Source organism: Mercenaria mercenaria, chromosome 11 (assembly GCF_021730395.1).
Source record: "Mercenaria mercenaria strain notata chromosome 11, MADL_Memer_1, whole genome shotgun sequence".
Lineage (NCBI taxonomy): Eukaryota > Metazoa > Mollusca > Bivalvia > Venerida > Veneridae > Mercenaria > Mercenaria mercenaria.
Window position 1 is genome coordinate 10,129,206 of NC_069371.1, and position 26,281 is coordinate 10,155,486.

General features: G+C 35.3%; 2 protein-coding genes across 4 annotated transcripts; both read left to right on the forward strand.

The window, feature by feature from the left end:
* Positions 1–1,143: 1,143 nt before the first annotated feature.
* On the forward strand, positions 1,144–2,314 carry LOC123546443 (uncharacterized). The gene is made up of 2 exons (XM_045332711.2): positions 1,144–1,605; positions 1,930–2,314. The coding sequence occupies exons 1-2, from the start codon at positions 1,311–1,313 to the stop codon at positions 1,974–1,976; spliced, it is 342 nt and encodes a 113-aa protein (XP_045188646.2). The 5' UTR covers positions 1,144–1,310; the 3' UTR covers positions 1,977–2,314.
* A 6,162-nt stretch (positions 2,315–8,476) lies between these two features.
* LOC123531425 (uncharacterized) lies at positions 8,477–23,697 on the forward strand. 3 transcript variants are annotated; one of them, XM_045312372.2, is made up of 9 exons: positions 9,225–9,496; positions 10,376–11,109; positions 11,452–11,505; positions 11,735–12,214; positions 13,640–13,684; positions 14,126–14,605; positions 14,957–15,009; positions 16,544–16,580; positions 22,824–23,016. In XM_045312372.2, the coding sequence occupies exons 2-9, from the start codon at positions 10,377–10,379 to the stop codon at positions 22,862–22,864; spliced, it is 1,923 nt and encodes a 640-aa protein (XP_045168307.2). In that variant the 5' UTR covers positions 9,225–9,496; position 10,376; the 3' UTR covers positions 22,865–23,016. The 3 variants fall into 3 exon arrangements, with proteins under 3 accessions (XP_053374500.1, XP_045168305.2, XP_045168307.2); XM_053518525.1 differs by lacking the exons at positions 9,225–9,496; positions 14,957–15,009 and adding an exon at positions 8,477–8,600 and having other exon boundaries at positions 22,824–23,697; XM_045312370.2 differs by lacking the exon at positions 14,957–15,009 and having other exon boundaries at positions 9,209–9,496; positions 22,824–23,697.
* Positions 23,698–26,281: the final 2,584 nt, after the last annotated feature.

A 26,281-nucleotide genomic window follows, 5' to 3' on the forward strand; every position in this document is an offset into this window, starting at 1 on the left:
GGCCAGATGTCGTAAGAAATGCAACTTAAACGTAATAAATGTAAGGTGTTTGGCATGCCGATTTCAACGTTGATGATTTTTTTGTCAATAACAGTGAACTGCGTAAAAGACAGAGTATCCCCAGCGACGGACAGACGGTTTGATACCTGATCGATATCGGACCCAGACATGATATCGGTCCGACCTAAAACCACAATGGTCTGACATCATTTTACAATATCTTTCCTATATGAAAGAGATATTGGTCCAAGGATGGTTAGATATGGACTGGGTTAGATAACACTTATATAAAGTGCTTTCAAAACGGAACAAAAATTATTTCAGGGACTACATCTTCCGCTGGCTTTACAGACCTTCATTTTGGAAATTTGTACAATGTTGTCTAATTTTTTGAAAAATATATTATGTACTAGTATATCAAAGAATAATTTGTTTCTAGATGCTTAAAAGCATCAAATTCAGTAAGACTGTCAGAAGTATTCATGAATGCAATTACTGGCTGATACTGACGGCGGGTTATGGTTTTATCGGTTTCTTAACTTACTTGCAGTATTTTAATTCATAAGTACACAGAGTCTAGCTTACGGATAACAAATCAGGGGTAATAAATTAGATGTTTCGAGAAATGATTGACGAAGAGTATGTATTAAACCGTCATATTTCTTACATGCGGAGAAAGCAGTGGCTAGGAAACCGTTTCCGTCAATGTCAAATAGCTTATGTTAATTGAGAAATGATAAATGCTAATCATCAAAATCTTGTACAATCTGTCTTATTCAAAGACAATCGATCCTCCAGTACTTTCATTCCTTTGATTCAACGTTGCACAAGAACTTGTTTGAACTTCCCTAGTGAAGTTCCGTCCAGACTACAAAACAATTCTGATTGGCTGATGTGAAAATGTATGTCAGTCGTCATTTAACTACACGTGTACGCTAAAACGTGTATATGCAGCATCAGTGTGCAATATGAATTAAATAAACAGTACAGATGTATACCAATGTATGACTTCAAATTAAAATCATATCTAAGATGAATTTCATTCATCATCTCGAGTTTTATTGTAAAACTGTGAATATTTTGCATTCTGTTTTTGTTTGTTTACATTTCGCCTAAACATGTGCACACAGTAGTATTTGGTACTCCGCGTTACATCGTATAGTCGGAGTACCTTTGTCCTAGCGGTATTGATTACAAACTGGTTTAGTACGCTCGAATGATTCGAGCTATACATGAGAGATTTTTCTTTATTGAAATCAGTTCTAGCGAGTCACTACTAGAGACGACATCGCCTTAATTCATCTGCAAATATGGAGCCTCAACAAATTCAAGATATGATAGACACCACATTACGGACATCTTTACAGGAACACAGAACTTCGATGTTGACAGACATGGAGAAAGTTTTTGAAAAGATAAGTGGCAATTCAAATTTAGATCAAATGGACAAAATTTCTAGCATTTTGACCGGTATGCCAACTTTCAAAAGAAAATCTAATGCAGAACAATATAAACACAATTCAAAGGTTACTGTTGCTTTAGAGGCTGCCGATAAATTAATTCTATCAGGCAATGCTGAGGAAAGCCGAAAGAAAATCGCCGAAGGTATTTAATTTTCTACATGTATTGAATTTATTTCACGTGCGAATTTTGATCTAGTTTTTGTTACAGGATTAGCGGTTATCAGCTGATTACTTGGCAGGTAAAAACACAGGTAAAATTATTCGGGCGAAGCATAAATTACCTATATTAAATTATGCACGAATAAAAGGAATGAATTCAGTTTTTCATAAAAATAAAAATATTTTATTTTACCATTTTTGGTAAATGAAAAGTAAATAAATAAACAGATAAATATATTATGATGATATACTTATAAATGTATGTATAAATAAGTGAAAAACGATTGACACAGACTTTATTTTTCAGCTCAGGGTTTGATTGCACATAGACAAAAAACTCATACGTTTGGCTGATACCTCAGAACTCGGATGGCGGGTTGTGAACGAGTACGAGGCCAACCCGTTGGCTGATGACTCGGATGATGAAAAGAAGATTCTCCAGGCCGAAGCGAGGGCAAACAGAAAAATGAAAGCGGAAAAGACTAAGAAAACACGCAATGCCAGGGGCTTGCCGTACAGACGACCGACAGCGACGTCTACTGGCACTGTTCAAGCAGCAGTTCCCATGGTTCCGCAGACGGCACCTCGTCGTCCAGGGTTATGCTTTGCCTGTGGGAAAGCAGGTCATTGGAAAGGTTCAGCGGAATGTTCTGCGAATATGTCAAACAATAAGATAAGTAATCTTAGTTATAACTTTGTTCAGTCACTACCACTTATTCAGAATGTTGACGAAAAAGATAGTAATCAAGGTAAATGTAATAAGGAGAACGAAATTTCTCCGAAAGTAACAGAGATAACTAAATGTGAACCTGTTTCTCCAGTTGGGAGATTGAAACAAAATATAGGTAAGTGGAGAACTGCTACAGATAGCATTTACATTTTAGATGTGGTAAAAAATGGCTACAAATTGCCACTAAAAATGTGCCGGAAAGCACTATATTAAAAAACAATAAATCAGCAAGAGATAATCCGGATTTTGTTGAACAAGAGATCAAAACCTTGTTATCTAAAGGTGTTATTTCTAGATGTGAAACCATTCCTCACGTCGTTAATCCACTAACTGTTGCATACAACAAAAAGGGAAAGCCAAGATTAGTATTAGACTGCAGATACATAAATCCATTCTTACATCAGTTTAAGATTAAGTTTGAAGACATCAAAATAGCAAAATGTTTATTTGAGAAAAATTCTTTTCTTTTTACTTACGATCTGAAAGGGGCGTACCATCATATTGACATTTTCGAAGAACACAGACCGTTTTTAGGATTTTCATTTGCTGAAAAAGGTCACACAAAGTATTACGTATTTAATTCATTACCATTTGGTATAAAAACTGCAGGTCATATATTCACAAAGTTGTTAAAGGTAGTAGTTTCTCATTTACGTGAAAAGGGACACAAAATCATAATGTTTCTAGACGACGGCATCGGAGGCGAACAGAATTACGAGCGGGCATTACAATCAAGTAAGTACACAAAACAAACAATCGAAGAGTTCGGATTTTTGCTCGCTGAAGAAAAGTGTAACTGGATACCTTCGAGAAAGGTAGAATGGTTAGGTCATATTTTGGATACGGAACAAAATCTGTTATTCATATCTGATGAAAGAATTCATAGATTAGAAGTCATTTTAGAATCATGTATTTATCAGTTCAAAAATAGCAAATATGAAGTGATACCAGTAAAACACCTAGCTAGCATTGTAGGGCATATAATTTCGCTACAGACTGTAATCGGTAGCAAAGCACGCCTGATGACAAGAGAAATGTACAATTGTATAAATTCCAGGGCGAGCTGGAACGCTCCTGTGAAAGTTTCAAAACTAGCTTTGAAAGAAATGGAATTCTGGAAAATGAACGTACGTTCCTTAAATAACAAAGGGAAAGATTTCAGACAAAATCAAGTTTGTTTGTATTCTGTATTTGTCGACGCTAGCGCCGATGGTTACGGGGGTTATATAGAGAACTGTGTGAGTAATTTCAGTCATGAAAAAACTTCAGCTTATCATAGTAAATTGTGTACAAGCAACAGAAGTAAGTATTCACTTCAGCAGTCAATTGTCAAAAATGACGAATTATCAAGTATTACGGTAAGTCCAGAAACAAACAAAAGGAAGTGCGAGTTCCCGGTAGTGAACCAAAATGATTGTACCTCAAGAGAGGACAGAGCAGGTACGAAATACTGTTTACTTCAAATTCCTGTTGAAAAGTCGAACCTAGAAAGTGGTTCAAAAATATATTATCCAAAGAAGTGGACAGAGCGTTCACTGAAATGTCCCCGGAAGTGGACATTATGCAGTTAGTAAGGTCCCCGGAAGTGGACGCTATGTATTCAGAAATGTCCCCGGAAGTGGACATTATGGAGTTAAAGGGGTCCCCGGAAGTGGACACTATGTACTCAGAAATGTCCCCGGAAGTGGACAAATCATGTAAAAATGTAATTGATCACGTGTCCCCGGAAGAGGACCACAACGACATAGTATCCACAAAATTGGAATCTGTCGATATTTACTCAAAGATGAGGAAAACTTGTATTTCGCAAGATGTAAGTTCTAGCACAGAAGTAATTGGTAACTGGTCTGAACAAGAAAAGATTTTAAGTTCTACCTGGCGTGAAACAGAGGCAGTGAACAGAGTTGTTCAATCAAAAGCAAGCATGTTAAGAAATTCACACGTAAAAATATTTTCAGATAACAAAAATGTGAAATCTGTTTTATTAAATGGAAGTAGAAAGTCTAATATTCAAAACATTGTATTAGAACTGAGCAGGTTTTGTGACAAAGAAAATATTACATTATGTCCTGAGTGGATTCCAAGGGAAGAAAACGAAAAGGCTGATTATCTCAGTAGATGTTTCGATTGCGACGACTGGGGTATAACCCCACATGTTTTTGAAACTTTAGATAAAAAATGGGGCCCACACTCAATTGATAGATTTGCTTCATATTTAAATAAAAAGTGTAAAAAATTTAACTCCAGGTGGTGGGTTGCAGGAACAGAGGGGGTAGACGCTTTATTAGAGTCATGGTCACAAAATATTAACTGGGTAGTACCTCCACCAAGATTAATAACAAGTTGCATAAACAAAATCGTAGAAGAAAAGGCTGTTTGTACTCTTTGTTATTCCATCATGGAAGAGTGCGCCATTTTGGCCTCGCATTTTTGAGCAAACAGGAAAATGTAAAGAGTTTGTTAAAGAAGTTATAAATTTAGGAAGAAGGGGTGTCATTTTACCAGGTAAAGGGAATAACGGATGTTTCACAAAAGATCCATTAGCATTCGATATGTTAGCTTTGAGGTGTAAACCATAAACAAATTAAATGTTTGTATGAAAATTAAACACAGAATTACTGGTTTATGTAACATTTATTATGGCAATATTTTAATAATATTTGCTTTTTGACAGGTATTGGTCTAAACAGCACATTAAAACGAAAACTTGGAGAGGCTGATATACAAGATGACGTCATCGCTGAACACATGGCAGACTATCTAATACAATCGAAATCAGAAAATACTGTGTCAAAATACAAAAATAGTTTCTTTCAATTTCAAAAATACTGCGAATCAAAGTGTTTATCACCACTACCAGCATTACCAATAGCCGTGGCAATGTACTTTACCACTTTGTTGGACGAAGGCAAATCAGATCACGTGATAACAGGAGCCTTTTATGGAATCAAGTGGGCCCACAACATAAACGATTTTCTTGATCCAACCGAAAGCAATATAGTTAAACAACTGTTGAATACAGCTAAGCGCATAAATTCAAAACCAGTGGAGAAAAAAGACGTAATCACATCAGAAATGCTTAAAACATTGTGTTCCAACTTCGAGGGTACAACAGACGTCATCGATCTGAGAGACTTAACCATGATCATGTTAGCATATTCAGGGTTTATGAGAATAAGTGAAGTATGTAATTTACACTGCAATGATATAAAACTCAACTCAGATCATGTTGTATTAAAGATTAGGCAGAGCAAAACAGATGTATATAGAGACGGTTCTGAAGTTTTAATTTCAAAAGGTGACTCTTCAGCATGTCCGGTTAATATGTTACAAAGATATATTGCTAATGCAAAGTTGTCTTTAACATCTGACGATTTTCTGTTTAAGCCCGCATACCGATCCAAAAATATGCCATCTCTTATTAACAAAAACAAAAAGTTAAGTTATACTAGAACAAGAGAATGTATTAAGGCAAAGTTGGCTTTAGTTGCTCCAGATTTAAATCTGGGTACCCATTCACTGAGAGCTAGCGGAGCTACCACAGTTGCAAACGTGCAGGGTGTTTCTGAAAGGTGTCTGAAAAGACATGGTCGTTGGAAGACCGATTTAGCCAAAGACGGTTATATAAAAGATTCATTAGAGAAAAGAATGTCAGTTTCAAAGTATCTTAATCTATAAATGAAAAGTATGAAATATTGGCATTGAATTTGAATTATAACTTGCTTCTATACTTTGTATTTCTATACAGGCGTCTCGCAAATCGCAGTGAGAGTTTGTTATTATTTTGTAAGGGTATAGATAGGACTATTTGGTACTCCGCGTTACATCGTATAGTCGGAGTACCTTTGTCCTAGCGGTATTGATTACAAACTGGTTTAGTACGCTCGAATGATTCGAGCTATACATGAGAGATTTTTCTTTATTGAAATCAGTTCTAGCGAGTCACTACTAGAGACGACATCGCCTTAATTCAAATTCAATGCCAAAATGAAAAGCATGTAAAAGTTTTTTAATCATATTGAAATTGTTAGACACAGTGTCAAGTTGTATAATTTTGCACGCTTACACATTATTTTAAAATCGTTCACGACGATATAATGTAATACTTATTTTACGAAAACGTATATTTAGTTATTTAGTTAATGTAAAAATTGTTATTCTCAGATGTTTTGCAAGGATGAGACCCAACATTCAGTGGTACTAGACAGTCGCTTATAAGCGATGACAAATGGGTACAGGTTTCCAGAGTTTTTTACTCAAAAATAAAAAGAAAATAATTACAAATAAGAAATACAAAAATGAGTTTTATTTCTGGTTTTTCCTGTGCGAGTCGACCACGTTTTGCAAAACTTCAAAGTTTATGTCGTTTATTTTTTGAACTACAGTTAACAGTAGAACAGTTATACATGTTTATTTTTAAACAGAGATGTGTATTTCATAACATATTGATATACTATAATGTTAACTGTATGTGAGATAATATTGTTCATTCCGAAATGTCATGTTGTATTTCACCTCATATAAAGTACGTCGTCTCTAAATACAGGCGTCTCGCAAATCGCAGTGAGAGTTTGTTATTATTTTGTAAGGGTATAGATAGGACTAGTATAGTCCCGCCGATTTCGGAGAATGCGTAGCTATATTGAAATATAATAAATCAGCTGAAAGAAGTAAAAGACAAATTAACAGCAATTAAAAATGAATTTTAAGTGTTAAACAACACAAAAATAAAGTAACATCAAAATTACAAGTTTGTTGACCTTTTTTCACCAGTTATTTAAGAAGAGATCATGTTCCGCCTTACCGCGCACAGTGTTATTGAAACCGATTGAATAGTCAATTGTAAAAAGGCTTAAATATTACAATACACCCGTTAAATTACCACTTTGTCATTTGATCTGTAGGTATTTTGATTTCGATTGATTAGTGACTTGAATAACTTTGTTTATATTTAATATAGTTTTAATATAAAGCGAAATTGGGAGTGGTTTACAGTTATTCAGATAAGAAATCTTTTATGTTAGAACAATAGAATATTGACTATGAATAATAAAACTATGGTGAGAATACCGTTATAAAAGATCTTCTATTGTCTAATGCTAAAAATAGAGAAGCTGGGTGGTAACGGAAGGTTAAGGGTGCGCCAGGTGACATCATGGGAATTTCCGATTGACTCACCTAATTGCAGTCTGGAATGTTAAGGGTGCGGCCTATGACATCATGGAAATTAATTACTTTCTATTGTTATTTGAAATGTTGGGTGCGACCTATGACGTCATGGAAATTACCTACTCTCTATTGTTATTTGGAATGTTGGGTGCGGCTTCCCATTGTTCTATGTTTGGGATGGACGAATGACGTCATGGGTTTTTCCGCGTAACGTGATAACCTCGCCTCCGAAGCTCCTATTGTTTGTGCGCAGTCATAAGATACCACCCCATTGTTCCTGCGCAGTCATAGGATACCCTCCCCATTGTTCGTGCGCGGTCATTGATGACGTCATGGGGTCACGTGATAACCTCGCAGCCTCGCAGGCACTCTCCGAAATCGACGGGACTATACTACTCACAGTTGTGACTTCTAGACCGGATGTTCATTAGGGAAGTTCACGCAAGTTTTTTCTGTAACGTTGGCAAAAGCATAACATATGTGGAGTATCTCCACAATATAGAATATTGAGACAATGTGACTGGTGCACGATGGAAGATAAATTATCGCTTGTTGAATATACTAGGTACTCGTTCACCGAACTGCTCGTTTTACGAGAAATGTACGATTAAAATTGGTTAGTGCACTTTCCCGGCAGGACAATGGTTCTTATAGAATACATAGGGGTAGGGGATAACAAGTACAGAGACATTTTCGTTCTGGTCTGGTGGCAATGACCTAAGTGTCTTGTGTGTTTGTATATTCACTTGCTAAGTAATCGTGCACCATAATTATATTCAAATATTAATCATGTTTACCTTTATACTGTATCATTTCTGCATAGATAAAGTATATAGCGTATGTATCAAAATGCCAAGGTCGTAAAGGAACGCATATATCCCGACCACATATAAATCTGCAGTGAATCCTATGTGTGCGGATATAGCTCATCGCTGAGCTTTATGCGAAGTGGGTTCCAATCTGTTCGTCACATCCATCAGCTGTTACATTATATAACAGTTGACATCTCCTTAACCAGTAAAGCTAAATGTTTTGGAATCCAATTACTAATATTTATGTACCACATTATATAAATAAAAGTAAGTATCACTTGTTTAAAACAGAGTACCGGTATTGTACAGTAAGTAAATTGTTCTGTGGCCCCTATTTCACCAGTTATGAGGAAAATAAACGTGGTTACATTTTGGGTCACATACATCAAACAACGTCAGGAGCATAGCAAATCATTTGTATTTTTAATGATTTTGAAAAGTATATATGTGTATATATTAGTTTGTTAATGGACTTTTTTAAAGGTTTAATAATGTAAAAATAACATTATTGCACAAGAAACAATTCTTCTCTAATTCTACACTACCCATGTACTATTAGGACACAGATGAACTCCCATCCCTTTGAAATTCTTGTATATTTTAGTACATTTGTGCATATTTCCATAGTCAACAGAAAATAAAGTGTTGTCTTTTATATATAGAATCTAATGTGTAATGTACTGCATATATCAGACCGTTTAAATTTCAAATAGCATTTAAAACATTTCCTAAGGTCGATCAGTTCGCTTCAGGTTTTGAAAAACAACCACTGTACAGTTTGAAGTATGAGACAAGCTTAACGGGTAGATTTAATTGTAAGGCAGATAAACGGAAGGAAATCAGATGCATTATAAATAGATTAAACGTAACGTTCTAAAATAATAATTATAAAGCCCAGAATGCAATGTTAAAGTCAGATTTTCGAGACCACTGGCGTGCAGTCATTATAAATTAGTATATTGCAATTAAGAAGTTGAAATTACTGTGCTTTTTAAACCATTCACCAGTGTTGAACGATTTCGTAACACTGATACCCTAGATACACTCTATCTTTATCAGTGACGTTATGGGTTTTGAAACATTAAAATAGAAATGTGAAAACCCAAGCGTTACCATAATTAAATTTATTACATTCTTTCGGATATGTTGTAACGTCTTTTCAGGTAAGTTACAAACTTAATATTTTAACAGCTTTTATTCTTAATAGTGGTGTGTATCTTTTCGCAATAATACACAACGTATTTCTGTTACTATCGATAATTTTAGCTTATATTGCTAGTAAAGGCATGCGAAAAAGGAGCTGTTTCGTTTCACCCAACCCGCCTATCACATGACGGCAAGAAAATAATTCAAGTTATATGTCTACACATTCCCAAAGTCTATCTAACTTTCCCAGCCAACGGACCTCGTGAAAGTTTAGGATATGCTGTTAGCATAAAAGGGTTGTACACGGACAGTGCCCGGAAGTCAAATATACTTTTTGCCATTATGTTTAATCTATTTCTAAAGTATAAATTTGGTGTTGACCTTATCTCGATTTTGTTGAAACGAACACAATACTGAACAAAACTGTAAACCTGACATTGGCTATTAAGCCAATATGTTAAGAATTACTAAAAATACTTTTTTTCAATGTAAGCATACACTTAGATTGTTATTACGCAAATATGTAAATTGAGTCATTTAACTACCACACCACATTTTTAAAGTAATAATAGTACGTATAAAAAGTTGTGATTTTAAATAACAAACCATTACACTTGATTCGGATAAACTTTCCTGATATAGATTTTCGGTAGTTTGTAAATTATGCATATTTTAGCGTACTGTCGTAACATCATTCTTTGATTTTATTGAACTTTTAAGATAATGTTCTAATTTTAGTAAAATATAAGATATTCGTGATTTCGGGAAATCTGCCCTTATCTTTTGATTTTTTATTGAAAGATATGCCAGGAGGGAATCGTAAATAAGCAATTTCCAGCCGATACTGGCCTAGATGTAAATTATATCTAGTTTGCTTATTTGTCTATATTTTTCAGAATGTCAGACAAGTACTACCGGCTAGTAACCTTTATAATAAACATATGCCCAAAGCCTTTACGTGAGCTATTTGTCACTAAGGCAAAGGCTGACTACACTGAACGAAACCTACATTACATAGACTTGGAAGAGTACCTTAAGTCCCGAAAACCGGATATTGATATATCATTCCGACGTTCTAAGATCACTTTAGACCAGTTTGGCTATATCTTCCCGTCAACCGGGTGCGTGAATATCCAAATATGGGACGTTACTTTACTCACAACACTATTGCGACGCTTATTTGGAAACAAGTTAAAACAAGTTGAAAGAGACTGCATCGATGTCATCACAAATATCAGAAATAGCCTGCAACACATTGCAAATACCGAAAGTATTGTTGATCAAGATTTTAACTCTTCATGGAGTGCCCTTAAGGATGCTGTACTTACCTTGTCAAAGAATGCAGGTTCACCTCAACAAAACTCTATTGAAGAGGAAATAAATTCGGCATTCACTGGAAATATGCCAGATCTTGGGGATGTTCTACGTACTTGGCACAAAGTCTTGTATGTGCAGCTTCAACTGCAAAACTCGGGGCTTGAAAAGAAGCTTACGCACCTTCAACAGCAAAACACGGAGCTTGAAAGAAAGCTGGAACTTCAGACAGCCGAGATACAGGATCTGAAGGGAGAATCTAAAATAGCAAATAAAATTCTGTCAAAAGTAGCTGTAAAACGTAAAGGACGCACGGGTATTGTATAAATTATGTCATACAAAAAAGACATTTATTGCCATAGTAGTTTATTCCAGTTCACCACTAAATGTAGCACAAGCACTTTCATAATGCTAATAGATATATGTGCAAGCTTGTTCAAAATCATCTCAGAACCATATGATATACATATTTTCAAAGTATTATATTCCATGGCTAGGACTAGTCGATAGGCAGAATCATTAATTACCTTAAATAGTTATATTTACTAAATGTAAACACTTAGGGACGGCTGTATTTTAATGGAAGAAACAGATACTGACGCTTGCATGGAATTATTTTAGGGTATTATAATAAAAAGCAAGACATGTTTTACTTCAGGTGTTCCAGAAAAAAGGATGAAAATCGTAGACAACAAGGTTGAAAGGATGAGAGGTAAAACATCTGTAATATTTCATTGTCGTTGTGCTAATTGAATGTTTTATACGAATATAAGAACTCTCACGCGTCTGCTGTTACATATGTAAAAAGTGGAACATTTCAACATTAATGGTAAAAAAATACTGTGGCATTAGTAAAGCTGAAATAATGTGGTTCTATTATAAAAAAGGAGTTTTCTTTGTAATGGTGATTGGAATTCATATCATTCTTGTATCATTTTCAGCAAACATTAGACGATCATTAGAAGAGCAAAATGATTGTATCGAATCTTTCAAAGACGATATTTCGTTGATAACCCAACAGCTTACTGACAACCATCGCGTTATCGTCACTGGTCATGACAACTCATTGACTTACAAATGCGCACTTGCGGTAATACAAGATAGAAAATACCAACGTCCTGACCAATGTTTAGAGATCAACAACCCATCCGACTGGAAACGGATCTGTTCCGAGGATGCACAGTTTGTACTATTCCGTGAACCGTTTGGTAGGGCAGCGTACGATTCACACAAGGTTGAAGCCATGCTGGAAGAGTTTGACAGTATGATAGATGCAACAAATGACGATAATGATAATGTTATTGATATTGTCATAGTAACCAACCTGAGACTTCTCAATGAAGTAATAAGACATCATGACCATGCTATGTTATCTACATCATCAACGGTTTATATAGACTCTTCAGCAGACATGAATCAAGGTACGTTTTAACTAACGTTAAACAAATTCCGATACTGTCGTCATACCGTTTACTATTTCACAAATGTATATTCATTCAAGTTTGTATTTTGATGAACATAAGAACTGAAAAACGTTAGACGAAATTGTTGCAGAAAAATATCTATTTTATTTAGCCAATATGGTGCTGGAAGGTAAATAGTATTAACATCAAATTTCAACGGTGATGTCATTTCCAACGCACTATTCACACGCCGTATGTTTTTGATACTACATTACGCTGTAATCTATTTTTCTGCTACCAACATTTTAAGTTAAAGCTATGAAATTGTTGCTTATATTGCGATGATATCTTAATCTAAAAGTTTTCTATTCGTAATGTCATATATTCCTTGGACCACCACTAAAATTTACACAAAATGAAACAACGAATCGTTGATTAATCATTCTTTAATAATCGAAATGTTCGGATGTTTTTACGATTTTTGTCATTAAGCGGAACTGATAAGTGCGATGGATGATTTACGACATTTCGTTATGTCGCGTAGTGAAGCGATTTATGCAACATATTTCGTTGTGTTGTTCTGGTGTGCGCGCCAACGCGCTACACCAAACTATTAAAAGTGTGCTCTTGCCAGCACGATAAAATAGAACTATCAACGCCCTGCAACAACGAAACACAAGTATGCAACAGAATGTACAGTTTCGTTTCGTCTGCGCCATTAACAATTGTTTCATGATCGCGCGCATGCGCGCCAAAACGAAGCAAACTGTATCACTGTCTCACCTTCGTGCGCACGCCAGAACGGCACAACAAAATGCGCTTTATAAGCTACTTGCACTCTGACACTACTAAAAGAAACATTTTATTTCGTCTTGGCGCTTGCACAGTCGAGACAGAATGAAAGATTTTGTTAACTCGTGCGCTAACATGAATTTTTTTTTTATTAAATAGTGCGCAAGCCAACGCGCCAACAAAAACTTTCTGTAAATGACTTGCGCGCCAAAGCGAAACAACGAGACAATTTATTTGTCTTGGTGCGCACGAAACTGTACCAGCATGAATGTTTGTTAATAGTGAGCTCGCCAGCGCGAAACAAAGTTACAGTTTGTCTTTTGCGCCAACGCGAATGTTTTGTTGCTGGCGCGTGCGCCACACATGTCTCTGTCGCGTTCTGTGTTTCGCTGTGGCGCGTTGATACTTTCGCTTTGCCGCGTTGGCGGGCTCTTCATGAGGACACAATGAAAATTGTTACGGCCAGGAAGACAAAATGAAATGTGTCAAGCAGCCATCGCACAGTAATGAAATGTCTTTGATATGTAACAATGCATAAGACTAGCTATTTCTATATGCAGTATTAGCAGGTGCTTGTTTTATTTTAAAAGTTGAACATCATTTTGAAAAAAATATATAATTCTTTTATTTTCAATGCAATGCTAATTTCAGAAGACACATGTGCCACCGAGGATACAGTCTACAGAAATCTTTTTGGTATGTGTGATATTTACATGTCTTAATCATAAAACGGCTGTAATGTTCGAATTATGATATGCACTTTGATTTTGAACTAAATTGTAAACAATACAATGTGTATTGGTTTTCTAAAAGTATGAAATCAGCGCTATTAATCGTACGTACCTGTAACGGCAGATAATAATTCTGCGCAGAAATGTTTAGTTATTACTTAATGAATGTGTGATTTTCAGTTTTCAACTGTTTTCAGAAGTATTCTATATTAAAGAGTCACTTTTAATGTAATGAAGGTGCAGATACAAACGTTGTAGTGTACAAATTTTGTCATTTTCTTCTGAGATTCTATTGCAAAAAATAGATGAATAAGAAAAGAAAGTATGGGTAATTTACTAATAAGTTTATTGTCGGCTAATTGGTTTTGTTTTTGAATATTTACTGACAAGACATCGACATTTACAGAGTTTTCAAAAGTTTATCGTCAGAGCTACACAGGTAAGACGATTAACAAAGAAGTCAAAGACGAGGCTGAAAAGATGTTTATAGAGTACAGTACAGTTGTCATTGTCGGATCTGCCGGAAGTGGGAAGACATGCTTGTCATTTAAGCTGCTGCCAGCATACGATCTCAGCAATGGAGAAGAAAACTTTCTTGTCATAATGGATCCGGGAGAACTGAAGTATGTCAAGTTTTCTTTGCGGCCAGTGATAATTATCAAACCTTTGGCTGGTATGGGCTTCGACAAAGTAGAGGCATGCAAATGGTACAGGCAATTTGACAGGTTGTTTGCAGCTGTACAGGAAAAGAAGGTTGCCGTTATCATTACGATGGAAACAGATGTCTTCCGAATGTGGGAAGAAAATATGCCGGCTCATCATTTGTTAGATCGTGTTGTGTACATGGCGGGCACTCGTGCTAAGGAGATGGAGAAATATAAACAAGGTATTCTTATAGATCTTATGTAGTTAATTTTTCTTTCATTTTTAGAATTCTATTTTCAGTTTCATTTTAGGATGGATGGTACATGAGGTATTAATATAAAATAAGACACTGCCTCAATCGGGAATCAATCCGTCTTCAACTCATCCCATAACATTTGAAACGAACTGTCTAATGACTGCACGGAAGAACACATTTTTAATTCGATAGTAAATATCTCATTCGGTATATCGAAAGTTACCGTAGAAGTGTCGATCCCGATTTTCTTAGCTACGCGTAGGATCGATTCCCAATCATTTTAAGGTAGATTTTGGAATAAAAAAACAACACTTTCCATATTGTATTGTATTACAGGTAATTTCCGCCTCTTGGATAGGCGCACTCTCCGAAGAAGTATGTCTCATTCGGTATGTTACCGTAGAGGGATCGATACCGATAGCGACGAAAATCGGTAGAATCGATTTCCTAGAATTGAGAAATTTGATTTCTAACTTTCTAAGAGACATGTATCAGATCTGTGATATTGTGTATTATACGCAGAAATGCATGTTAAAGACTCTGAAATGACTTTGGTCAAAGGAAACGAAGTGGACAAATACGCTTAATTACAACTTTGCTGGTTTGATATACGGACAAATCAGACATTTGTTTCAATGAAAAACAGGTCATTGAACACATATGTTTGTAATGTTTTAAATAATTGTTGAACACATCTTGCACTTTTTAGCTCACTTGAGTGCTCAAGGTGAGCTTTTTTGATCGCCCTGTATCCGTCGTCCGGCGTCGGCGTCGTCGGCGTTCATCCGTCCGTCCGTCGTCAGCAATTTGACTGTTAACACTCTAGAGGTCACAATTTTGGCCCAATCTTAATGAAACTTGGTCAGAATGTTACCCTCAATAAAATCTTGGAGGAGATTGATATTGGTTTATCTGGGGTCAAAAACTAGGTCACCAGGTCAAATCAAAGGAAAAGCTTGTTAACACTAGAGGTCACAATTTTGGCCCAATCAGAATGAAACTTGGTCAGAATGTTACCCTCAATAACATCTTGGACAAGTTTGATATTGGGTCATCTGGGTCAAAAACTAGGTCACCAGGTCAAATCAAAGGAAAAGCTTGTTAACACTCTAGAGGTCACATATTTTGCCCAATCTTAATGAAATTTGGTCAGAATGTTACCCTCAATAAAATCTTGGATGAGTTTGATATTGGGTCATCTGGGGTAAAAAACTAGGTCACCAGGTCAAATCAAAGGAAAGGCTTGTTAACACTCTAGTGGTCACAATTTGGGCCCAATCTTAATAAATCTTGGTCAGAATGTTACCGTCAATAATTTGATATTGGGTCATCCGGGGTCAAAACTAGGTCACCAGGTCAAATGAAAGAAAAAACTTGGTAACACTCTAGAGGCCACATTTATGACTGTATCTTTATGAAACTTGGTCAGAATGTTAATCTTGATTATCTATAGGTCAAGTTGGGTCAGATGCGGTCAGTAACTAGGTCACTAGGTCATTTCAAAGGAAAAGCTTGTTAACACTCTAGAGGCCACATTTATGACTGTATCTTCATGAAACTTAGTCAGAATGTTAATCTTGATGATCTTTAGGTTTAGTTTGAATCTTGGTCATGTGGGGTCAAAAACTGGGTCACAGGGTCAAATCAAAGGAATAGCTATTTAACACTTTAGATGCCACGTTTATGACCATATCATAATGAAACTTGGTCAGAATGTTAATCTTGATGATCTTTAGGTCAATAGGTCAGGTGAGCGATACAGGGCCTTCGTGACCCTCTTGTTTTTTATTTTTATAGTTTTATTAAACCTACAGATAAAATAAATCATGTAATGCAGTAGTAAATAAATAATGTCTTCCCTGTTAAAGAATAAAAGCAATTCTAAGAGTTTAATGTTGAATACATATACGTTTTGTTTTTCAGACAACGTTCAAAATGGATTACAAACAGAGAAAACAAGGTTTAGTAACTTTAATTAACTTTATATGTCATCTCTTAGTTTTAATAACAGACTATTTGTCTCAATCAGTCAGAGATTATGTCAGTTTTCTGACTCTAAATTTATATTCTGCTCATGACAATGTTCACATCGTCATAAGAAATTATCTCATTTAAAAAGTGAAATAAAGTACTTAAACTATAAGGGCCATATATAGCAAGTGAAATGTAACAGTCATGTCAATAGTTCTCGGTGTAATACACGAGTGTGTACTAGTGCTCATTTTATGGGTAATTTAAGTATACTTTCATTTTAATTTTATACCCCGAAAACGAAGTTAAAGTGGTAAATTGGTGCCATATTATACAAATAACAATAAAGAGTGAAAGTGCCTGGCATTTTTAACGGTTGGTCTAAGAACTACAGATATAGTTGTTTCCTTTGACTTAAAAAACTGTTAACTCTAGTAGTGTTCTATACGGGAGTTTGTCGAACTCTTTCTGCATCCTTAAATAGATTAAAATTAAACTTCATACACAATGAATTTGATTTGTTGGGTTTAACGTCGCACTGACACAGGTTTATGTCATATATCGACATTCCATAACACCCAAGGTGCCCCTCCGTACATTATTTCATCACGAGCGGGCACCTGTGTACATTCAAACATACTGTCAAGAAGTATGATGTCTTACAACGATGAACGAAAACTCTCGTCTAGATCGCAAAACTTAGGACATTTTCTACATAGCAAACCATGCAAATACAGCCATCTAAGCATAACACTGAAGGTAGGTAACTATATAAGCAGCGGGGCCCAAAGGATAAGGCACCTGTCCTGCATTCGGGAGGTCGAAGATTCGAGTCATTTCAGAGGCGGGTCATGTTACCAAAGGGAGACCGGTTTGTTAGCCGCCAGCTAGTTGAATAATGGTTACCTATTGCCTACCTGTCTGGTGCCTGGCATTAAAATGTAGGAATTGGGAAGTAATACCGTTCAATGTTATAGGTGCCTCATAAGCTAACATGGCTGGCCTTTTCAGTAGAAATGACACTATAATTAAGAAAGACACATTTCTGCATTTATACTTCGTAAATTGTACATATTCGTAGATCCCGAATGCCTCAACAATGTTGACATTTTCTAATATATTTTGTGAACCTGAGGTAAATTGAAAGTGTAAATTTCAAGTATTTAAATGGTATTTATTTATTTATTTTGTTGGGTTTAACGTCGCACCGACACAATTTTAGGTCATATGGCGACTTTCCAGCTTTAATGGTGGAGGAAGACCCGTATTTAAATGGTAAAGTAAATACTGACTTATTTGAAGTTTTCTAGGCGGAAGATATTTATGAAAACAGACAGATGTAGTAAGTGACAGAAATTAATAACATTGAAATTGTTCTGCCTGAATAAAAATGATGTGTGATTATTGAAGTTTTATAAATGATGTAGCACGAATCTTTCGTATTATTTTGCTATTTCAATGCTATTTCAACGGTGTTTGTGTCCCACACAGAAAAAAATGGATGAGTAAGGGAGGGGGAGGAACACTAAGAGTTGCCTTCGTCAGTCCTTACGAATTTCTGTCATGCATATCTCAAAAAGTATTTGACCTAGGGTCATCAAACACCGGGTTGACATTCAGCATTAGATGCTATGTACCTAGTGTTTAAACTGAGATTTAACACTGTCAGACCAGAGCAATGGCCCTTGGCATAGTCATAAATATTGATCAAATGGCTTTAAAGTTTGTGTCGAATGTATTTCAAAAAGTTTTTGACCTATGATTGTGAAATATAGGAATATGAAGTACCTAGGGTTGTTTGAAATTTACTTAGCCAGATAAGAGTTAGGGTCCTTGACTTAGTCAAAAATACCCATAAAAATTGTGTTACTAAAACATATTTGACCTAGGAACATGAAACTTAATAGAAATAGTATTCAGCATATGAAGTTGCGCACCTGTGGTTTTGTTTCGGCTTTTTTTGTAGATCAGATCAAAGTTATGGCCCTTGATTTAGTAAAAAAATTACTAAAATATACGTAATGGGCATACAAGTTTGTATAGCATATATGTCAGACAGTGTTTAATTTAGAGTCTTCAAACATTAGAGATTTTTATGTAGCATGTGAAGTTGTGCACCGATTTTTCTGTTCGGGATTTAATTCGACAAGGCCAAAGTTATGGTCCTTGGTTAAGTGAAAAAAATACATATAAAGCGCTTAAATGTTTCTGTTGCATACGTTTTAAAGATGTTTGATCAAGAATCATGAACCATGTACGAATTTGTGCATCTGAGTTTTGGTTTGGAATTCACTTTACAAAATTAGTTATGGCCCTTGACGTAGTAAAAATATGCGTTAATAACATAAAGACTTGTGTCCCATGTATCTAAAAAGTACTTGACCTAGAGTCGTAAAGCAGGAGAGGATTGTTATACAGCAAGTTGTGCACATAGTGTTCTGTTTGGGATTCCTCTCATCAAGCCAGACATATGGTCTTTGTCTAAGTGAAGAATATACATAAAGTGCTTAAAAGTTTCTGTTGCATATATTCACATAGGCTCGTGAAACAATGTACAGTGACAGAAAATGGGGGATCCCGTGTCCTATGGACATACATCTTGTGTCTACTCAGTTTTATTTCTACATATATAAAGACGAATTTAATTTTAAACTTATCATTATCCCTCGCGGAATAAGGTGCAGATATAATTTTCGTGTCTACTGTCTTTTCGTCTTGTTGAACAAATATTAATTCATTCTGAACATAAGGTAAAGGATATCTATTGTTCAAGTGTAAACAACCACCTCGGCAACTGATTTGCTATTTTATTAAAAATGTTTATATCTTTTTACTTTCACACACAAAATTCACATTCAAATAAATGATTTGTTATTTACTATGATTCATTTGTGAGGTCAACCATTCCTGAACGACGACGTAGCCTGTCTGCTTAGCTCAATAAGGAGAGCCCAGGAACACCGCCGTTATATAGGCCTACTAGGCCTACACTGTCAAAGGAAAAACAGTGTGACCCCCCCCCAAACCCCCCCCCCCCCCCCCCCCCCCCCGCAAAAAAAAATCTTAAGTTAACCATTGAGATTTAGTTATAAGTTTTAATATTTTACTCTATGTGGGAATTGTATTTGTAAAGAATTGATGAAAAAAAATGATCATATTTAAGTTATGTATTATATGTCTCTCAACTAATCTTATTTTGTATGAAAATAGAATAAAAATAATCGTAATTAATATAGATAATAAAAAGATATATGAAATATTGCATAATGAACGGAACGATTTTTATGAAAATCATTTATTTAGAAACCAAAGTCAGTTAAATCATTTAGGGTACCCTAATGTCGTCTGCATGAAAATTCCTGGGTTTACCGAAACGGCAATTTCGCGGGAATATGAAACGAGGATTTCAATTTCTGAAGATAAAATAATAGGAATGGGATTAATTTCATAGATTGATACAAACCTGAATTCCACAAAAACATGTCAGTCACAAATACTAATGACTTGACATTAAGAAAGTTGCTTAAGGGGTAGACCTCTATACGATTATGGTATCCAATATGTGCCATTAGATTTTTTACCTGCAACAGTATAGCTATTTTATACACATGATATATATAATGACCAACAAAATTTTATTTTATGCTAACGGATGAAATACTTTGTTTTATCAGTGAGATATAATCCATATCATTCACTGCATATCACTCACTGTAGGCCTAAAGCTTTGCCGCTCTACTTGTAGGCCTACATTGTGTATAAATTTCAAATTATTTGCGCTAAACAGAATGAATATTGTAGTCGCACTTTGTTCTTTATAGTATATTTCTCGATTCAGATTGTTTTACTTAACCCCATGAGAATATCATAACTATGCAGCAAGAAATAAAACAAAATGGAACTTTATGTCGGCGTGTGCGTCTTTGTAAGAAACAACACGTCTGACGTCATGTTCGTTTACGCGCGTCTGTTTACCGCGCTGAGATTAAAATTTGTTGAAAAATGCATATCTCGACGTAATTATAATTAAGCATAACATAAAAAGAAAATTTGTTTGTTTTGAGTGAATATGGAATATATCTCACCTCAAAGTGAGAAAATGTTCGTTCACATTTTCATTTACGCTACGCGCTCATGAAAATATTTGAAAATTTCTCACTTCTCAGTGAGATATATTCCATATTCACTCAAAACAAACAAATTTTCTTTTTATGTTATGCTTAATTATAATTACGTCGAGATATGCATTTTCAAAACTCAAAACAAACAAATATCTTTTATATATCTAAAGACATAACAATTTTCTGTCACTGCACATGTCAAGGTATACAAAATAAACTGTATGACCTACATCCAAATCCTTAAAGGTCCATTACTAAGGGAAAGTGAGTTGGCAATTTTTATAGCCAGTGCATAGACTTCTGCAAGACACTAAATAATGAAGATTGGCAGGTCAAAATTCACAGAAGGTCTTTGGAACTCAAAGAAATGTATGTGTATGTTGAAATTTCAATGAATCGACAGAATGACCCCCCAGGTCTTTTTAACTTTCTTCATACTTCATAGAAAAATAATTGTACATATACTGCGATTTATTTCGAATTTCTACATACCAACTTTCATTTTCCAATAAAATGAAATAGTTTCTGTGCTTTTTAAAAGCAATTAAAATGTTCACTTTCCTTAGTATTGGACCTTTAAAGACACTGATTCTGGTATGCCAGGTATGTGGCCTATGGGAATGATAAGGTCTGCGTATTGGTGGTAATGGCCAATACACAAGACTGGACCATTGATAGACTTGCTTCTGTTTATCATAGTAAGCTACTGTATAGCCAATGTGCAGTACATAAATTACAGGTGATATTTCTCACCTTCATAGCAAATCAGTTCTCACCTTTATAACGAGTTTAGAAAGCTTGATTGAATTACGGCTAAATAAACAGAACAGAATAAACAAAGTGATAAGATACAACAGTGTTTTTTTTCCATATTTTCAATAATCAAGTTTTTTAACAATTACATTTTTTTAATCAAAAATATAAAAAATGCATTCAGGCACATAGCTTTTAGAAATAATAAATTATGTGTATTTTGATCAATGATATCTCTTTATTGCTGGATTTTATTATACATAAAAGAATCGTTATTTAGACAACACATGGGGAATTATGCATTTTAATTTATAAAATCCTTCTGTCCATATTCCATTTTATCTATTAAAAATGCAACTGAACGCTTCTTTAATTTTTAATAAAATCCAGCAATTATCTTTTTTTCTGGTTTTATTCTGTTACTTTTGATAAAAAGATCATAATCATTGAATAAACAAACTTTTAATTTCTTTTATTAAGTATTAAGTAATTATTTAATGGTTAAGGAGTGAGAATTGCTTTGCTATAAGAGTTGTTGTTATATTTTCTGGTCCTTCGGGATCATTGATTTCAACTCATTTAGATTTGAAGATTGAATACTGCTTAAGCCGGTGCTAGGGGGCGTGGGCAGTGTTGCATTTTCCATTACTGCTCATGAACAGACTCAATCAAACCGAGTCTGTAATTTTCACTGTTTGCTTTGTTTTCGGTGCTTCCGAGGGATCTACTTTCCAGATTTTATTATTATTTAATTGGCCGGGACATTACTCAACTTCAATTAAAATAATTTTGTGTTAGAAAAAAAAACAGCATTTCAATCAATAAAAAGCAAAACACAGGAAATAACCAATTTATCTGTAGGCAATATTATTTATGATTCTCTGACAATAATTAGGCTACATGTCAAGTCTACCGGGGTTTTATGGACCCTTATCAGACTGGACCAGACAGGATCTTGTATATTGGGGATTAAAAAGTCTGGTATTTGGGGGTGGGGGGGGGTGGGGGGGGGTCACTTATATAGGAGATTTTCTTTGCCTTTAACGAATGAAATTTCATAAAGCGTTAAACGGTACCTTGACAAAGCGTTAGCAGTTTACTAAAATTCATGTTAAACTCAAAAATAAATACGTATTTATTATAGTAACTAATATTCTTCCGGAGTGGTATGATAAAATATCTGTTACTGAGTAAGCAGTACATTTTGTATTGATACTGTTCCAACTGACCACGATATAGATTAAAATTTCATTTACAAATTCATATGTCCCGGGTAGGCTTTGATGGAGCTTTAGTGTTCATTAACGTATCATAAAGCTAATTAGAATAATGTTAATTATGTAATTATTTCATTTCAGTCATTATGATGAAATATCGAACAGTGCATCGAGGGATGTGATAAGGTATGTCGAGTCTGTTCGAGATTATGGTATAGGATCAGAGAGATTCTGTCACATTACAGGTTGTTGTGTGTTACCTACAGGCCATATTTTATTGACTGATATTACAGGTAAAAAACTAATAAAAATGGATAGATATTATAGTGTTCTCAATACCTGTGATTTGCCGGAACAGCCTCGTGATGTGTGTTATATTGATAGTAATGTGGCTGTGGTAGCACTGAATGGTCAGAAACTGCAGTTTGTAGATGTAAAAGAATGGTTGACCCTGACCAAATCAGTGAATACAGACTATGCATGTAATGCTGTGGCCTGTCATGGTAACAAGCTGTATGTTACAAGCGATGATTCCGTGCATGTCTACACAACAGATGGTGAATATCAAAACGTTCTTTATACAGCAGATTCTGACAAGGATGGTAATGAGTTCTTCAATGTTGCAGTAAGTAATGACGGTCGTATGGTATATATCACAGAGCTTTACAACGGTCTGGTTACTATTGACAGCTCAGGAAATCGTTTATGTATATTAACTGATCTAGCAGGTAATGGAACAGTGGAAGATGTGTGTGTGAATGATCAAGGTCATGTTTACGTTCTTTGTGGGGATGGAGAGGACTCTGCAATAGTGCAAGTAAGTGCAGACGGCAGGCAGAATCTCGGAACAATATTGAAACTTGATGATGATTATGAGTCGATACAGTTTGATAGGATGAAGCCTGCCTTGTTAGTAGCAGGAATGTCAAACAAGTTAAGAGTTTTAACACTACATTGATAACACATTTCTACATTGAAATATGTTTGAAATCTCTAAATTTGATTACAGCTGGAACCACATTTAGTTTTGTCTGATGTTGAAAGTTCTCAATAAAATTGTATTTCATTTTGATCAATTCTAAATAATACATATGGTATGTTTATTTATGTATGTAGCTCAGTAGTGACTACATGTTTGCAAATATGAATGTGTTTTCATTAGTATTAAATCTAATAAAGCATTTAATACATCATTTAATGTTTTATTTACCCATTGATACGAAGATAATATTCACACTTTATTTATATTCTGTATCCGTGGTTGGCTTAAAACATGAATTCAAATGTATCGCTGGTACTGACCTGTAACAGTGTAATAGGATTCTAGTTGTACCCGAATCTACAAAATCTTTCAAAATTATAATATTCAGAATATTTCAGAATTTGTAAATTTATTCAAATCAGGAACAATATAATAGATTCTATAAACATGCTTATATAGTAATGAAATTTAAATATTTTTATTAACCCATTTCTTTAATCCATTTAGTATTCCATCTAGTACTGCACAGTCATTTGTAGGATAGGACACACAGTTTAGTGACACACATTCACGCTAATCCTACTTAAGATGCTGGTTGTGCATTTTTTGTCTTTCTCCGGTGTTATGTGTTAATACAAAGCTGCCACGACCTTATCTATTGTATGTTTAATGCAAAGAGGTTATGGTCTTCTCCCTTGTCTGTCCTTCCTCTAGTCATATTTTTCTATTCCGTCAAATCAGCAGGTCACATGTATAGACATGCTACCGTTTGAACTCATCAGCGATAATGTCCTATTGCGTAATGGTGTCTATTACCTGAAACAAAAGGTCTGTGTATAAAAATGCCAAGAAAAAATGAATATATCAATAAAAAACAACAGTATATATTTCATAAAAAGCCATTGTGTTCTGCTCAGGCGTATATTTAATAGATAACAATTTTTTCTGTGTCCCTCTCCTTTGTCTGTTTTATACAGACCTGATTGCAGTTGTATATGTATCAGACAAAGTTTTCTGTGACCCTCTCCAGTGTATGTTTTAAAAATACAAAGCCACCGTGTCCCTCCCCAGTGTATGTTAGATACAAAGCTGCCGTGCCCCTTTCTAGTGTATGTTAAATACCAAGCTGCCATGTCCCTCTTCAGTGTGCTGTCGTGCCCCTCTCCAGTGTATGTTAAATACATAGTTGCTGTGCACCCCTCAAGGATATGTATAAGACAAAGTTGCCGTGCCCCTCTCCAGTGTATGTTAAATACAAAATTGCTGTGCACCCCTCAAGGATATATATAAGACAAGGTTGCCGTGTCCCTCTCCAGTGTATGTTAAATACAAAGTTGCTGTGCACCACTCAAGGATATGTATAAGATAAAGGTGCCGTGTCCCTCTCCGGTGTATGTTAAATACAATGTTGCTGTGCACCCCTCAAGGATATGTATAAGACAAAGTTGTCGTGTCCCTCTCCAGTGTATGTTAAATACAAAATTGCTGTGCACCCCTCAAGGATATGTATCAGACAAAGTTCCCGTGCCCCACTCCAGTGTATGTTAAATACAAAGTTGCTGTGCACCCCTCAAGGATATGTATAAGACAAAGTTGCCGTGTCCCTCTCCAGTGTATGTTAAATACAAAGTTGCTGTGCACCCCTCAAGGATATGTATAAGACAAAGTTGCCGTGTCCCTCTCCAGTGTATGTTAAATACAAAGTTGTTGTGCACCCATCAAGGATATGTATAAGACAAAGTTGCCGTGTCCCTCTCGAGTGTATATTAAATACAAAGTTGCTGTGCACCCCTCAAGGAAATGTATAAGACAAAGTTGCCATGTCCCTCTCCAGTGTATGTTAAATACAAAGTTGCTGTGCACCCCTCAAGGATATGTATAAGACAAAGTTGCCGTGTCCCTCTCTAGTGTATGTTAAATATAAAAATCGCATGTCCTTCTCCGGTGCATATATAATATAAAGTTTCCATACTTACACCAATGAATGTTTAATACAAAGGTGACATGTCTTTCTTCTGAGGTGCACATTTCAAACGCATATCAATTAAAACATATCGCATTTTTACAAGTATAAGGTTAACAAAAACCTTTATAAAATTTCCTTTATTCAGTGGGTGTTTAATAAAAATTTGACATACCCTTATCACGTATAATATTATGTGTAATGCAGACTTTTTTGTCCCATTTCCATTGTATATGTGGAACAAACTTGACGTACTGTTCTGCGGTGTTCGTTTTCAAATATATAATTTTACTGCCGCTATTTTTGTTCCACGTATGTTTGGCAGTAAGTCTGTGTTTGCTATCAAATGTATGAATGAATCAAATAACACCTAGTCTCTCAGCTTAACATGGGCATACCAAACTTGCTCTGTAAAACAATATTCGGTTGTGTAATACAAACCTGACATGTCCGTCTCATACAAATCTGACGTTCTCTTCTGCAGTGAATAAATACGTAGACAGCAACCAAGCAAAATGAGTAGCAGTCTAGATTTGATCTTGCCTGCCCCAGTCCAAGAGATAATAGCAGTCTAGATATGATCTAGCCTATCCCAGTCCAAGAGATAATAGCAGTCTAGATATGATCTAGCCTGTCCCAGTCCAAGAGATAATA

What these genes read in the sequence shown, in the direction of transcription:
- LOC123546443 (XM_045332711.2), top strand. Translation starts at nt 1,311, where the DNA reads ATGGAGCCTCAACAAATTCAAGATATGATAGACACCACATTACGGACA. An exon ending in CCGAAAGAAAATCGCCGAAG is followed by an intron (nt 1,606 to 1,929) that starts GTATTTAATTTT and finishes TTTATTTTTCAG; the next exon opens with CTCAGGGTTTGATTGCACAT.
- LOC123531425 (XM_053518525.1), top strand. Translation starts at nt 10,377, where the DNA reads ATGTCAGACAAGTACTACCGGCTAGTAACCTTTATAATAAACATATGC. An exon ending in GATGGAGAAATATAAACAAG is followed by an intron (nt 14,606 to 16,543) that starts GTATTCTTATAG and finishes TTTGTTTTTCAG; the next exon opens with ACAACGTTCAAAATGGATTA. An exon ending in TTACAAACAGAGAAAACAAG is followed by an intron (nt 16,581 to 22,823) that starts GTTTAGTAACTT and finishes ATTTCATTTCAG; the next exon opens with TCATTATGATGAAATATCGA.